The following is a 13021-nucleotide window of genomic DNA, read 5'->3' on the forward strand; positions in this document are numbered from 1 at the left end:
AGTCTGTCTCCTGTTTGATGGGGAAGATTCAGTTCTAGCACCCTGTGAATGCAGCTCAGACTGGAGCACTGGAGAAGCAGCTCCATTTCCAGGGAATGTTTGGGTTGGAAGGGACCTTAAAGCCCACCCAGGGCTACCCCTGCACTGGGCAGGTCATCTTCTACCCCAGGTTGCTCCAAACCCGACCCAGCCTGGCCATGGACACTTCCAGGGACCCAGGGGCAGCCACAGCTCCTCTGGGAATTCTATTCCAGCCCCTCCCCACCCTCCCAGCCAATAAATTCTTCTTTAAACCTCATCTAAATATAACCTCCTCCACCTTAAAGCCATTCCCCTTGGCCCTATTTTCACCTCTGTTTTATTCTACAAGGCCCAACAACAAAAAGAGCCCAGGTAGAGACAAATCCATGAATTTTCAAGCTCCAAATGCTCACAGCCATCCCCATTTAGGTTTGGAAGATGCTGAATACCTTTGGAGCACACAGAAACTCAGTGCTGTGAAACTGAATTTGTGGTGCTGTCCACACCTCCCCTACTTCATCTCATCCCCTGTCACTTCATTCCCTTCACAGAAGTATTTTTTCCACCAAATCCTCCATTTTGCTGCCCCACCCCCTTATATTTTGCACTGTGGCAAAAAATTCAGCTAAAACCCTTAAGATGATCCATTTACAGGCACCAACCTGATAACTGCACCCTGAATCTGATTTGAGATACAACAAGAATTCCTGTTTACGCTGAGGACTCATTTTCCCCCACACTATTTATATTATATTTTTCTCTGTTTTCTACTGCAGATGAGCAATTCCTTTTGCCAGCCTGCTGTCAGCTTCATACCTGGCCAATAAAACACCAAGAAAATTAGATTATGTCAATATTCAAGAGAAAACTGTTAATATTAATGAGTAATAAATGTTTCATTTCTGTAAATTTGCTTTTTCAGATGCCTCCAGCCAGGATAACTGCCTGCCTATTTTACCTGCCCTAGGGCCAGCCCTGTTAAGTGTGATTACTGCTAAGCTATGGATGGCAAACTGAGGCTTAATTATCCATTTCTTGACTAGAAAATTTGTTTTACAGGAAGAACATTGCAGTAACAGTATGTGGGCATTAAGCTTCTGCAGATTCTTTTTATGAAGCAAAACTGAACAAACAGATAATGCAGTTTTAGGAAATTAATGCTCAGTTAGCACCAGATAATTCTTACAGGAAAGGAGGGTTGAAGACCCTGCTGGTTTTGACCACAACAGTGGGTGTTCAGCATCTTTGTGTCCCTCTAAAATCCTTTTTTTCTTCAGCTCCCCAACATCAGAGCAGACTTATGTAAATATTTGTGGTTAAAGGCAGAAAAGAGCATTACAGAATGCACAGGTGCAGCTCGGAAATCCAGGAATAATCCTCTTTTCCTTCTGGATCAGGTTTCTTTGGGCATGCAATTCACTTTTCTTCACTCAAATGAAAATACTCATTAAAGACAGTGTGAAACACCACCAAAAAAAAAAAAAAAAAAAAAAGAACAAAAAAAACCAAGCTGATGAAATTTAAATATTTCTCATCTGATCAGGAAAAAGAACACTGTAGTGAAGTGCAATTAAACTGAGTGCTGAATCACTATGGGGAATCAAACAAAGCTCCGATTTTCACAGGAATCCACAGTAAACTTCCCACAACATGTTCCAAGTGCTCTGTGCTGTATCACACACCTTGTTGAGGTTCCCAGTTCCTCACTTTAAAACACCTTTGAAGCTCCAAACACACAGTTTGTGGTACCAACTGCTCAAAGCAGCATGGCTGAAAGCTCATCCTGCTCAAAGCTCCTGCTGCATTTCATGTGTGGCCAAGGCAGGACTCACTGATGTACTGACCTGTTCCTCCAGCAAAAACACCAAAAATCTATTCAACAGCAGCAGCCCTGGGCAAAATCAAGAATTTCTGGGATACACAAGATCCATTCCTCACAAAGAAATTGGATGAGGTTTTCACTGTTTTGTGGTTTGGGTGAGAGACAACACCTCAGCACCAGTCCAGATAATAAAATAAACAGTACAGCATTAAAACTATCAAAATCACCCATCAGGAAAGAAAATAAGAGGGATTACTTTGTCCTGTTGTTCTCTATGCTACACCACACCAAGGACCTAAAACACAGAGCGGAGTACAACAAGGTACAGAAAACAGAAGAGTCTTAGCCAGAAGACAATTGTGAACAACAAAGGATTTGTGGAGTTACACAAAGCAAGCAGTTGCTAGAAGCAACAAATAATAATTTAAGCAGAGCATTGTGGATGTCTACAAAGCTCAGTCTCCTCTCTGCAGGAAACAGCTGTGATGTGCCAAGTACTAAAAAGTAGGAGGAAAAAAAAAAAAACAGCATAAAAAGAAAACTATGAACGCACTTATTCTCATCAGGCCACTTTTGCTGATGGTCATGGCCACAAAGCAATTCCAGCACTTGCATTCCCATTTGGGTTTGAGCCCTTGTGGTTGCTGTGCCATCTATGGTGTTCTGACACCAAGGCCAAGCACAGGCACAGCAGAGGCACCCAGAGCCCGAGTGCTGCATCCCAGAAACCTGGGAGTTTTGAGCTTTCTGGCACTGACCCCCTGGAGAACTCCGCTTTTGACCTGAGGCCTTGGAGGCAGCTTCCAAATTTGAGTGATGGAGTTAAAAATCACAGGTGTGGAGTTAAATAGAAGTGTGTGATCGCACATGGTGAAGGGTTTGGAATTTGAGGATTTTATATTATAGCAATAGGTATGGGACAAGATGGAGGATTATGGGTGGCGTCTCTTTCAGTGCTCATCTTCCTTCTTCTTCATGGTTTCAGGGAGTAGTTTCTGGTTGGATAGTTAGTGTCACACTGAGGGACATGGGAATTTAGTTATTGGGTTAAAAATATAAATAATATAGGTGTTATTGGACTGCTTAGCTTTAAGAGACCTTGTGGCAGCTGGCTCTGTCTCCATCTTGCTCACTCCTAGTGCTTCTAGAAGTGCTGCTGAACTTCATGTGCTTTTGATAAGATTTAATAAACAACCAAGCCTGAACACGAGAAAATCCATTTCCTACGTGAGTTTTTTAATCCTGGCTCTGAGTGAAGACAAAAGAGACTTAAAACAAACCACTAATTAAGTGTGCAAAAACACCCTCCACGGTAACACCCAGAGGCAGTGGCTGTGCCGGGGAGCAGCACCCAGAGGCAGGGAACAGCACCCGGGGAGAGAGGAGAGCTCAGCGTGGGAGGGAGAGGACAAAACAGAGATCACAGCGATCATCTCCCACACCTCACTGCCCAGCACATGCTGCCCTGAGCCCAGAGCTCCTCAGGCACCATCAAGCTGAAAATGATCCCAGGAATTGCTGCAGTGAGGAGGTCTGAAGTGCAGGTTCTTGGGAGGATCGACTTCCCAGAGGTGTGGAAGATGCATTTAAGTGCTCTGCAAGCAGTAAGCCATGACAAATGCACTCATTTGTTACTGCCTCCCCCACAAAGCTGGAAACTACAGTGGCTTTGACACTGATCCTTTCAAGGACTGGGACACAGAGTGAAAATGTCAAGCAACGCCTGAGATCAAAGACACATTTTGAACACGTTTACCTGACTAGTATTTAAGTCCCTCAGTTAATCAGAATAAAATGCATAAGTGAGGACACAATAAAATCTACTCTTTTATGAAATTTTTTCATTTCCCCCCTGCTTACAACTTTATTTTTATGGGTTCAAAAACATTCTCTCTGGGGAGAAATGCTTCTCCAGAGCAGTTCAGCAAAAATTCTTCCTCCTGAGTGCTCTTACACTCTGAGACATCGTAAGCAGCTCTGTTTCTGAAGATCCCATCGAAAATGTTTTATAAAGCTCCCTGGGACAAGAACAACTCTACTTCAACCCACTGTGTCTCCACTGAGCTACAAATTTCCACAGGTTCATTAAACTAAATGGACTTATTTGAATTTTATAATTGAAAACTGTTGTCTTAAAGACAAGTCCCAGATGAGGTGATCTACAGCTTCCAGCACTATTTCACCTCAAAGTGTATAATCTGATAATTCATGTTTTGAAACCTCTCCAGAGGCTCATAGAAACCACTGTAAAAGCTGGGTCCTTATAAATCAAAGTCAGACAGAAAAAAAATAGAACTCCAAAAGGTATTTAACAATTTAACTTGGCAGCAACACGTTGAATGTTTTCTTATTATTTTCACAGGTAAATTGATTGTTCCTGTGAAATTCTGGATTTAAGGAAATGAATTAAAGTATTCAGGAAAGGTATTTCTTCACAGAGACCATGAGGTGCTGGAAAGCAGGTAGTGAAAAATTGTAGTGCCCAAGTCAATGGGCATGGGAAATGAGGGATTCTGAGAACTGACCGAATTATAAAAAATAAATTTAAAAAATAAGTGAAATCCTTACCAAGGGGAACACAAGGTACTCAGCCTGCAGAGAACTCCCTCTCCCTTGTGCAAAGAAATAACTCACTACAAGAACAGCAGCACCAAGTCTGTTCACAATCTTGTTAAGCACCCAGAGCAAACAGAGCATTTTAAAAGATTTTCCTCCCCTACTAACATTCCATTAATCTTTCATGCTGTTTACACAGTTGGTTAGAGCATTTTCAACAGAAGCTGGTGATCTTTTTATCATTGAGGACTTGCAGATGGGTACAGGAGAGATGCAGCAAAAAGGCTGAGCAGCCTCCAGCCATCTAAATAAATACAAGCAGGGAATTCTTTATTTTGCTAAATTAACCAACCTTCTCCTCACACCAATACAAATTATGCCAGGGAGTGAGTGATGAACTGGTTTCTGAAACAAAGACTGGACTGAAGCAGCTTCAACACAATTCCCCTCCTTCAGATGGTTCCAGCAGCAGCACAGGAAGAGTTTCAGTCCCACACACAGGAAAACCCCAGGGACACCAAGCAGCTGCACATTTCCCAGGTAGGAACAGACATGGCAGTGACACCTCCAGGCACAGAGAGGGACTCAGCTCCCATCCACTGTGAGAAGACCTGTCAAGGGCTGTCTCCATGTACAGGAAGCCACAGGGACCAACACTTCTTTTGGAAATTAATTTTAGATCCAAAAATTAAATCAACCATTCCACGTACTACCACATTCCCAGGAGAAAGTCAAAACCCTAGAGATCAGTATTTCCAGATCTGCAAGAGCAGAGGCTGGACAGTGCTACTCAGACCTGTCACCTGGATAATTAAAGCATAAGGAATATTTCGGAGCCAACCCCCATGCTGCACCATGAACCCATCCCTGGTATCACACCTGCAGCCCTGCAAGAACCAGCAGGAGAACTGGGGAATTTCATCATTCACCTCAAGGTTTCAAAACTGCACCAAGAGCTGTTGAAGGCAACACCTCTGAAAGAGTGAAAAGCACAATCATTTCCTAACAAAACCCAGTATTTCCACTTCCTAGTTTTGTCAGGGTAGGTTCAACCCCAGTACTGCATTGGCTAAAGCTAAAAGAAGAGCTGAAAAACAAAGTACTTCGAGCTTTTAGCTTGGCACAGTCACATCTCTTGTCCTTTTCTATGTGGTTGTGGATTCACATGTGCTTCTTTACATGTTTTTAAATGCAACCAAGGGTCTGTATGCAGCTACAACCCAACAGCTGCCAAATACCTAAACATTTTATACAAGTGCCTGGAGATCACTTCAAGGAAATTTATAGTTTACAACTACACTCTGTCATATACAATTTATTTTCAGGGAATTTCTGAAGTACTTTTCTCGTAGAAGAACTGCTACCTTTATAACACTGGAAAACACCATTTGCAATAAAAGTGGTTTTAAGAGACCATTAAAGATCAGAATAACTCGAGTTTATTCCTTGTAGCAGCTATTTCTCAAATGCAATGATGAGGGCAACAGCTCCACACCCCTGTTCCTCACTCTCCATCACAAACTGGGATCTCAGCTCTGCTGTTTTAGACACAAAGAGAAGAACAAATGCCAGGTCACTAGCAAAAATCCATTCAGCAAGTTCACTTACAATGAAAATAATGGCCACAAGCATTAAAGAAAAAGAATCCCACTTGTGAAAAATAAATAATTAAGTATGTTCAAGGGTTTTTTGCCTGCAATCTCAACTTCTGCAGAGATCTGTTGGGTGCGTTTGCTTCTCTGAAAGCTCAGCACAAAAATTTCACAGAGGTCTTACGGAGTCACAGCTAAAGTTTGTTTTCCCCCAATTAAAGAAGCTATTAAAGGCCAGTTTTAAAAAATAACAACCTTTAATTGGGAAGAAAAACGCCCAACAATAAGTAAGAGGCAGACACATCCACCAATTAAAATTCTGACAAGATCTCTCTCACTTAAACAAAAAAGCATTTCCTAAATGCCAGGCTGCTTGTTTCAGAATACAAAAGCTGCTTCAACCAGCTACCAACAAAACAAAAGGTTAAGAAAAATCAATATACAAACACGAGTTTGTCCTCTGAGTGATAAAAGAAAATATTCCCCATGTCATCCTCCAGCAGGTGAGCCAAATTTGCTCTGTTATCTGCATGGTTTTTAAAAAGACATGGCCAAAGCCCCTGTGATCAGCAGAAAATTTCTCCAACAAAAGCCTCTGGTCTCCTGGTGACAGCATCTTGTCCTCACAAAGTACCTTTTATTTAAGGAACTTGAGGGATCTTTCTCATGTACAAAGGAATGAGCAGGTTTTGGAGGTGGGTGTGCTGAGGAATGAGCACAAGTGCAGCAGCACAGGGACAGAAGCTGTAAAGTCCTGATATCCAATATCCACTCTGGAAGTCACAATCCCAGGAACTGTTTTCTTGTAGCAAATAATGCCCATTTCTTCTCAGCACTCTGAGGACAAGAACAAATTGAAGATACTCCCAATAGCTGTAAAGGCACAGGGAAAAGAAGGAAAGCTCTCTGGAGCTGCAGCAAAAGTGGAAATTTAAGGGCAAACTTTGCAAACATTCATTAAGCTTCCCACACACTCTTTAATTCCAAAAGATTTCTTGCTGTGGACAATCCCTTTATTTCTCCTTTGGAAGAAACAAGAGTGGAACTGGCCAAGAATTCAGTGTGACCCCAGCACTGCTGGGGGTGGAACTACACCTTCCTGAATTTGGGAATTCCTTGGGAGCTCTGGGCTCTTTTGGGATGGATCAGTTCTGTCCTGGGACAGCTGCACATCCCTCACTCCTCACAGTGCTCATGGAACATTATTCCAAATTAATCCATCCTTGAGGCTGCCTTTAGTCTCTATTCTTGGCAATAACCAGAAAACCAAGGTGAATTCCACGAGTACGTGGATCCTCCTACAGGAAACAACTCCCAAAGAACAAATGTGTTCCCTGACACAACAGGAAAAAGTGACACTTCACAGGGACAGAAATGAATCACAACTGGGACACTCTTTCCTGATGGGTTTTCCTTCATCTCGGAGCTGCTGAACAGCAGCACCACAGAGAGCAGGGGTAACTTAAAATTCCCAAAGCAGAGACTCAGACCCCATTTCTGACTGGATTTCAGTGCTGCTATACAAGTTAAACTTTGTCATGAATCTCGCCTCAAATGCTCTCCCTGCAGTGAGACACTTTCTCCTGGGAATTCCAGTCACAAAACTACAAGAATCCCTAAATCTGGGATCAAAGAAAAGTCAATTATTCAGTCTCTTGTGAGTGAGAGCTGCTGAGCTCGAATAAATATCAGAAACTATCCCTTCATTAAGAAAATAATTTCTAGTTACAGAAGGCCTTTCAGCTGCACAGTTCAAAGCATTTAATAGACAATACAAAGAGATTTTGCAGGCCTAAACAGTGTTTGTTTTTTTGGGAAACATCCCTGTCTTTGTTATAACCAAGTAAAACATCAATACTTGAAGAAGCTCCTCTGGTTTTCTGTATTTGTCCACTGTATACAAAAAGTCTTGCTTTTTTTCATCCACTGTTCCCTTTATGGACCTTTCGTACTGCAACAAGGGAGAAATAAACAGCCTAAATACACAGGGACATGCAAGTGTAAAACCACAAGGATTGGCAGAAGCCTCTATGGTGCATAAATGTTTTGGAAATAAAGGCATCAACAATAGGAAACTCAGTCACATTTCAAACCAACAGCTCTCTGTTAAGATTTATAGTATTTTTCTGAAGCTAAGTAAAAATACATTAAAGCCACCCAGGTTTAAACTTGTCTGCAGTGGTATTTTTTGACCATACAAACCACTAAAAAATTCACCTGTTGCTCACCAAGTTCATCCTCACCTGGGCTCTTACACAAAAACATACGGGGAAAAGTGATTTAAATTTCTTTTCATACCATATGGTTTGTGCACTTGGTTAAGCCTAAGAAACATCAATATTATTACCACAACACTTTTTCCTTCCTCTGCAATCAGTTCTACCCTCAGGTTTTCATGGTCTGGCTCAACCTGACACGTCAAGCTCTGCAGAAAATCTCTACATCCAAACCAAATTCTAATTAAATTCTGGAAGTTTAGTTATCAGGCTGTTCTATTGAATAACTTTAATTTCATAAAGTCAATAACTCAATGTTATGCCTAAACACTGGGTCTAAACTAGCCAAGGTATCAGTGCCTGGTAGCCAAAGATTATGAGACAAACATTTCTTTTTATTTGGAGAACGCAGCACTGGGAGCTCACTCTTCTGTTTTTAAACAAATTTAATAAGCCCTGATTTATTACAATACAAAAGGAAGACCTTAAAATACTCTTGGAAACTAAAAGAAACATAGAAACAAAGATGATTACAACAGAAAATACCGCACAACCAGTGCATGCTTATAATTCTTCCACAGTGGCACCAGTTGCTCTTTTTTTTTTTTTTTTTTTTTTTTTTTTTTTTAGAGAACCAACATCTTCCTCAAGAGTTGCAAGATTTTAAAGGTCAGAGTGACAATAAAGAACGGAATTTTGTCCTAAACATTATCGTTCACAGAGGATATTCAAATCAGAACACATCCTAGAAACAGAACTAATGCTGCAATAACTTCTCCAAAGTAATAGGATGACTACAGTTTTTCTCCAAGACACTGGAACAGGATCCAAAATTTGGGAGCTCATTACAACTGACAGCATCCTGCTGGTGTGACTGCAGCTGCCCACACCCACTGTGTATGAACATTTAAAACCTTCAGTGTGGGCAATCAGCTACCAATCCACTGGTTTTAAGCAACACAGAAAAGATTTACAAGCAGTTAAAGAAAGTATTGGGGGGGAAACAGTGAATTCACGTCCGAGTCTGTCACAGAACCATCCTGCACCAGAGCCAAGTTCAGGAATATGGGCAGACAAAAATTAATGTCTAAACATGACTGGACACAACTCTTTCTTTTCAATCCAAACAAGACAGATTTGGAAGCAGCAGCACTTTGCCCACTCTGGCATTCCCACAAAGGATGGAGTCCACCCACTAGACTTCCTGGTCCTCCAGATATCCAGGCAGATGAATTTTACTCCGTGCTGCTGTGATTGAGGGTGGGGATCATTATGGACTCCACAGAAATAACATGTGACAGTGCCTTGGCCTTCATGAATGGCATTAAGCTGGTATTACCTGCAAGGTTTATTCACAGCATCAGCGAGTTTGGAAAAGATCTCCAAGACCATTGAGTCCAACCTGTGACAGGTCCCCACCTCGTCACTCACACCAGAGCACTGAGTGCCACATCCAGTCTTTTCTTCAAGACCTCCAGGGATGGGGACTCCAGCACTGACCCTGGAGTGATGAAGTACCTAGAGTGTCTGAAAACCCTTCCTGTGTAGAAATTACTCCTAATACCCACCCTGAGGGTCCCCTGGCCCAGCTTCAGGCTATCCCCTCTCCTCCTGTCCTTGTTCCCTGGGAGCAGAGCCCAACCCTCCCCTGGCTGTCCCCTCCTGCCAGGGAGTTGTGCAGAGCCACAAGGTCCCCCCTGAGCCTCCTTTTCTCCAGGCTGAGCCCCTTTCTCAGATCCCTCAGCCACTCCTAGGGCCCCATTCCCTGGACCCTCTCCACCCCTCAATGTCCTTCCTCAACTGAGGAGCCCAGACCCGGACACAACACTCGAGGTGCAGCCTCATCACTGCCCAGTACAGGGGAAAATAACTTCCCCGGTCCTGTAGCCACACTGTTTTTGACACAGACAAGGTACTATGTTCCTTCTTGCCCACCTGGGCTCGTGTTCAGTCGCTGTCAAGCAGCACCCCCAGGTCCTGCTCCGCTGCACAAATTCCCAGCCCCTCTGCCCTAGCCTGGAGCAGTGTAGGGGTTCTTGTGGCCAAAACACAGGAGCAGGCACTGGGCCTTGAACCTCACCCCGCTGGTCTCGGCCCCTCGAGCCAGCTTGTCCAGGTCCCTCTGACCCCAGGATGAAGCAAAGCACGGGAGCAGAAAGAAGTGAGCCGGGCAGGGCGGCGGGACAGCCCTCAGGACAAGTTTTTCTCCAGCACTGCAACCTCCCCAGAGCCCCAGGGCCAGCAGGGACCCAAGCTTAGGGTCACCCAATGCCCCAGAAAGGACCCCATATCCCGGAGGCCCGACCCGGGGAGGTCTCCCCAGCACAACAGGGCCCGCACCCGGCCCTAGGTCACCCTCAGAGGCCCGGAGGATGCGGAGCGAAGCGGCCCCTACCTGATAACCGAGATGAGCAGCCCCGAAGGGTCCTTGCTCCTGCCCACCGTGCCGCGGTACCTCCCAACCGCGTCGCCCGCCGCCATCTTGCGCCCCCTCAAACGCGGCGCAGATACGCGTGCTGGCGCGCCGCAGCCAATCACAGGCGACGAAGGCGGGGCATGCGCCATCGGGGTGGGGTGCGGCGCCGCGGAGCCTTCTGGGAGTTGTAGTTTTTTATGGCGGCGGCGATACAGATTCCCACGCAAACCTCCGACAAGTAGTTAAAAGTAAGTTAAAAGTTAAACAATTATTGACCTGACAAGATAAAGACACGTGTGCCCAAAAGCCGTTATTCACTCTGGGAGCGGCAGGAAACGGGGTGGGGGTAAGAGGGACCACAGCATCCCCTCAGAACCCTCATGGAGCAGGGTTGATTGAAAGTGAGAATTTTAAATGTTTATGGAGTTATAAATGGGTAAAGTGCGTTAAGTACTTAAATTAACGCATTCGACTAATCAGTGATGGTAAATGCTCACAGCGTGTCACAGCCTGAAAAAGCCTGATCACAAATACACCACAAGAGTTGCTGCCATTTCCCTTAATTTAATGTCTTTAAGCTACAATGTTATTAAGAAGATTTTTCCCCAGTTTTCCGTGGGAAGGCAGTGAGGTGAGCAAAGATGAGCCAACCCAGGTGGTCCTCGCAGTGAGCTCTGAACGCAAACCTGAGTGTTTGGCACAGGAATTCGGGTTTTGGAGCAGGTGAAGGTGATGGATTGGAATCTGTCCACAGCCTCAAAAATGCTCCGACACCCAAAATTCACTGTGGGGATCTCTTCCAAAACAGAATATTCCCTGTTCCTACGCTGCTGTGATTCCATGACACTGAGCACCACACTCCTTGCTTTACCATGGACATGCTTCCATCCCTTGCCACAGGATCACCTTTGGGAAAAGGAAAGGTGGATGTCACCCTGTCCAGGCTGGAAATCCAAACATCAAATAAACCTCTCCCAAGAGCTGCCTGACTTTCCCCATTTCTAGTCTTGCCTGGAAAGGCTGAACTGGAACAGAGACTAGACAGAGCAAAAGGAATAAACTAGGAATTTATTGAAAGGATACACTTTGGGCAGTGCAAGAGCCCAGCTGGGGCTACACCCAAATCAAATCCAAGATGGATCCACGGGTTTTTACATTTTTATAAGTTTTGGTTCATCTTGGGGTCAATTATCCAACCACAGCCCCAGTCTATGAACTCTCACCCCCTGGCTTGCCCCCTTTCCCTTGCTGTTGTTTTTCCTTTTGGGGTCCCAGTTGTCCTTGGTTCTCTATCTGGGAAGGGATTGTTTTGTCTGACTGCCCTGTGAAGAGAACTCACTAACACCTAATGTGATGTTTCAGAGTTGCACACTAAGCAGCAGAGATTCTCAAAAATATGAAAGCTAAAACCCAAGGCATCACTAGGTGAGGGATAAGGACATTTTTCCAGTCACATCCTTTGAGAGCTTGTGTTAAAAACACCAGGATTATTGCAAACCCCAGGATTGTTGTTGCACAGGGAGAACTCCTTAGGAAAGGCAGGAGCAACCATCATTTGCATCACTTGGAGGTTCTGGGTATTTTCAAAACCAGGTTCACTCCATCATATTAAACACACTGCTCTTCCAGAGGAGTTTTTTGTGCCCAAAGCTCCATTTGAATGATTTAATTGAATGGAAATTGTTGAAATTTGTAGGTGAGTCAAGAGTACCCATTTATATGAGCTGTATTTGAAACACAAGGTAATTGGAAGCATGATAATTCCGTATTTACGAGGGGAAGAATTCCACTGTAGCTGTTGTGGAAGAGCCTCTATTTATTATAATAAACAGCTGTATCTATGATCATTAGTGGAAGTGCAGAGTAAGAGCATGGGCACTTTAATTCAGGAATAAAAGATGCTTTATTCCTGAATAAGCAATGTGTTTTCAGAACAGAATAATTACTCCAAAGTAAAGCGATTTTTATCTCCAGGTAGGGTGTGCACTTCAGCGTGCTCCCGTGTAGCTGTTCTGCTACATTTCCCCTGTGCAGACGAGCTCTCAGTTCCACAATTTCCTATTCAGCCATGCCAAAATAAAAATCTCGTTTTCCTTGCTTTTCTGAGCAGGTTTGCCAATGCCTTTGCCCAAGAACGGGGATTTGAGTGGCAGGAGGTTTGTGCACTGACTGGAGGGAGTTTTTCCTCAAACTGCCAACTTGCCAATATTGCTTTTGTTAATTGGCAATTCCCATCGACTGCTCGGGACCAGCACAGCCTGGAGCCTGCAGTGGGGGTGAAATCGATGTGTCCCACCTTTTCATTCCTGACAGCTGCAATAATGACCTCGTTTAGGAGGAACTTCATCAGGACAAACAACAGAAAATCTCCCTCAGAATTGTGACCTGGCTGGCTTTC

General features: G+C 44.0%; 1 protein-coding gene across 1 annotated transcript in view; it reads right to left on the bottom strand.

Annotated features, from left to right (window-relative positions):
- Nucleotides 1-10703, bottom strand: part of EXOC4 (exocyst complex component 4) — a 295027-nt gene extending 284324 nt beyond the window's left edge. Inside the window, exon 1 of the mRNA XM_062492431.1 lies at nt 10603-10703. Within this exon, the coding sequence (XP_062348415.1) occupies nt 10603-10688 (86 nt within the window). The 5' untranslated portion in view covers nt 10689-10703. The remainder of the gene's footprint in view (nt 1-10602) is intronic.
- Nucleotides 10704-13021: the final 2318 nt, after the last annotated feature.

The sequence above is a fragment of the Cinclus cinclus genome, chromosome 4 (genome assembly GCF_963662255.1).
Source record: "Cinclus cinclus chromosome 4, bCinCin1.1, whole genome shotgun sequence".
Taxonomy (NCBI): domain Eukaryota; kingdom Metazoa; phylum Chordata; class Aves; order Passeriformes; family Cinclidae; genus Cinclus; species Cinclus cinclus.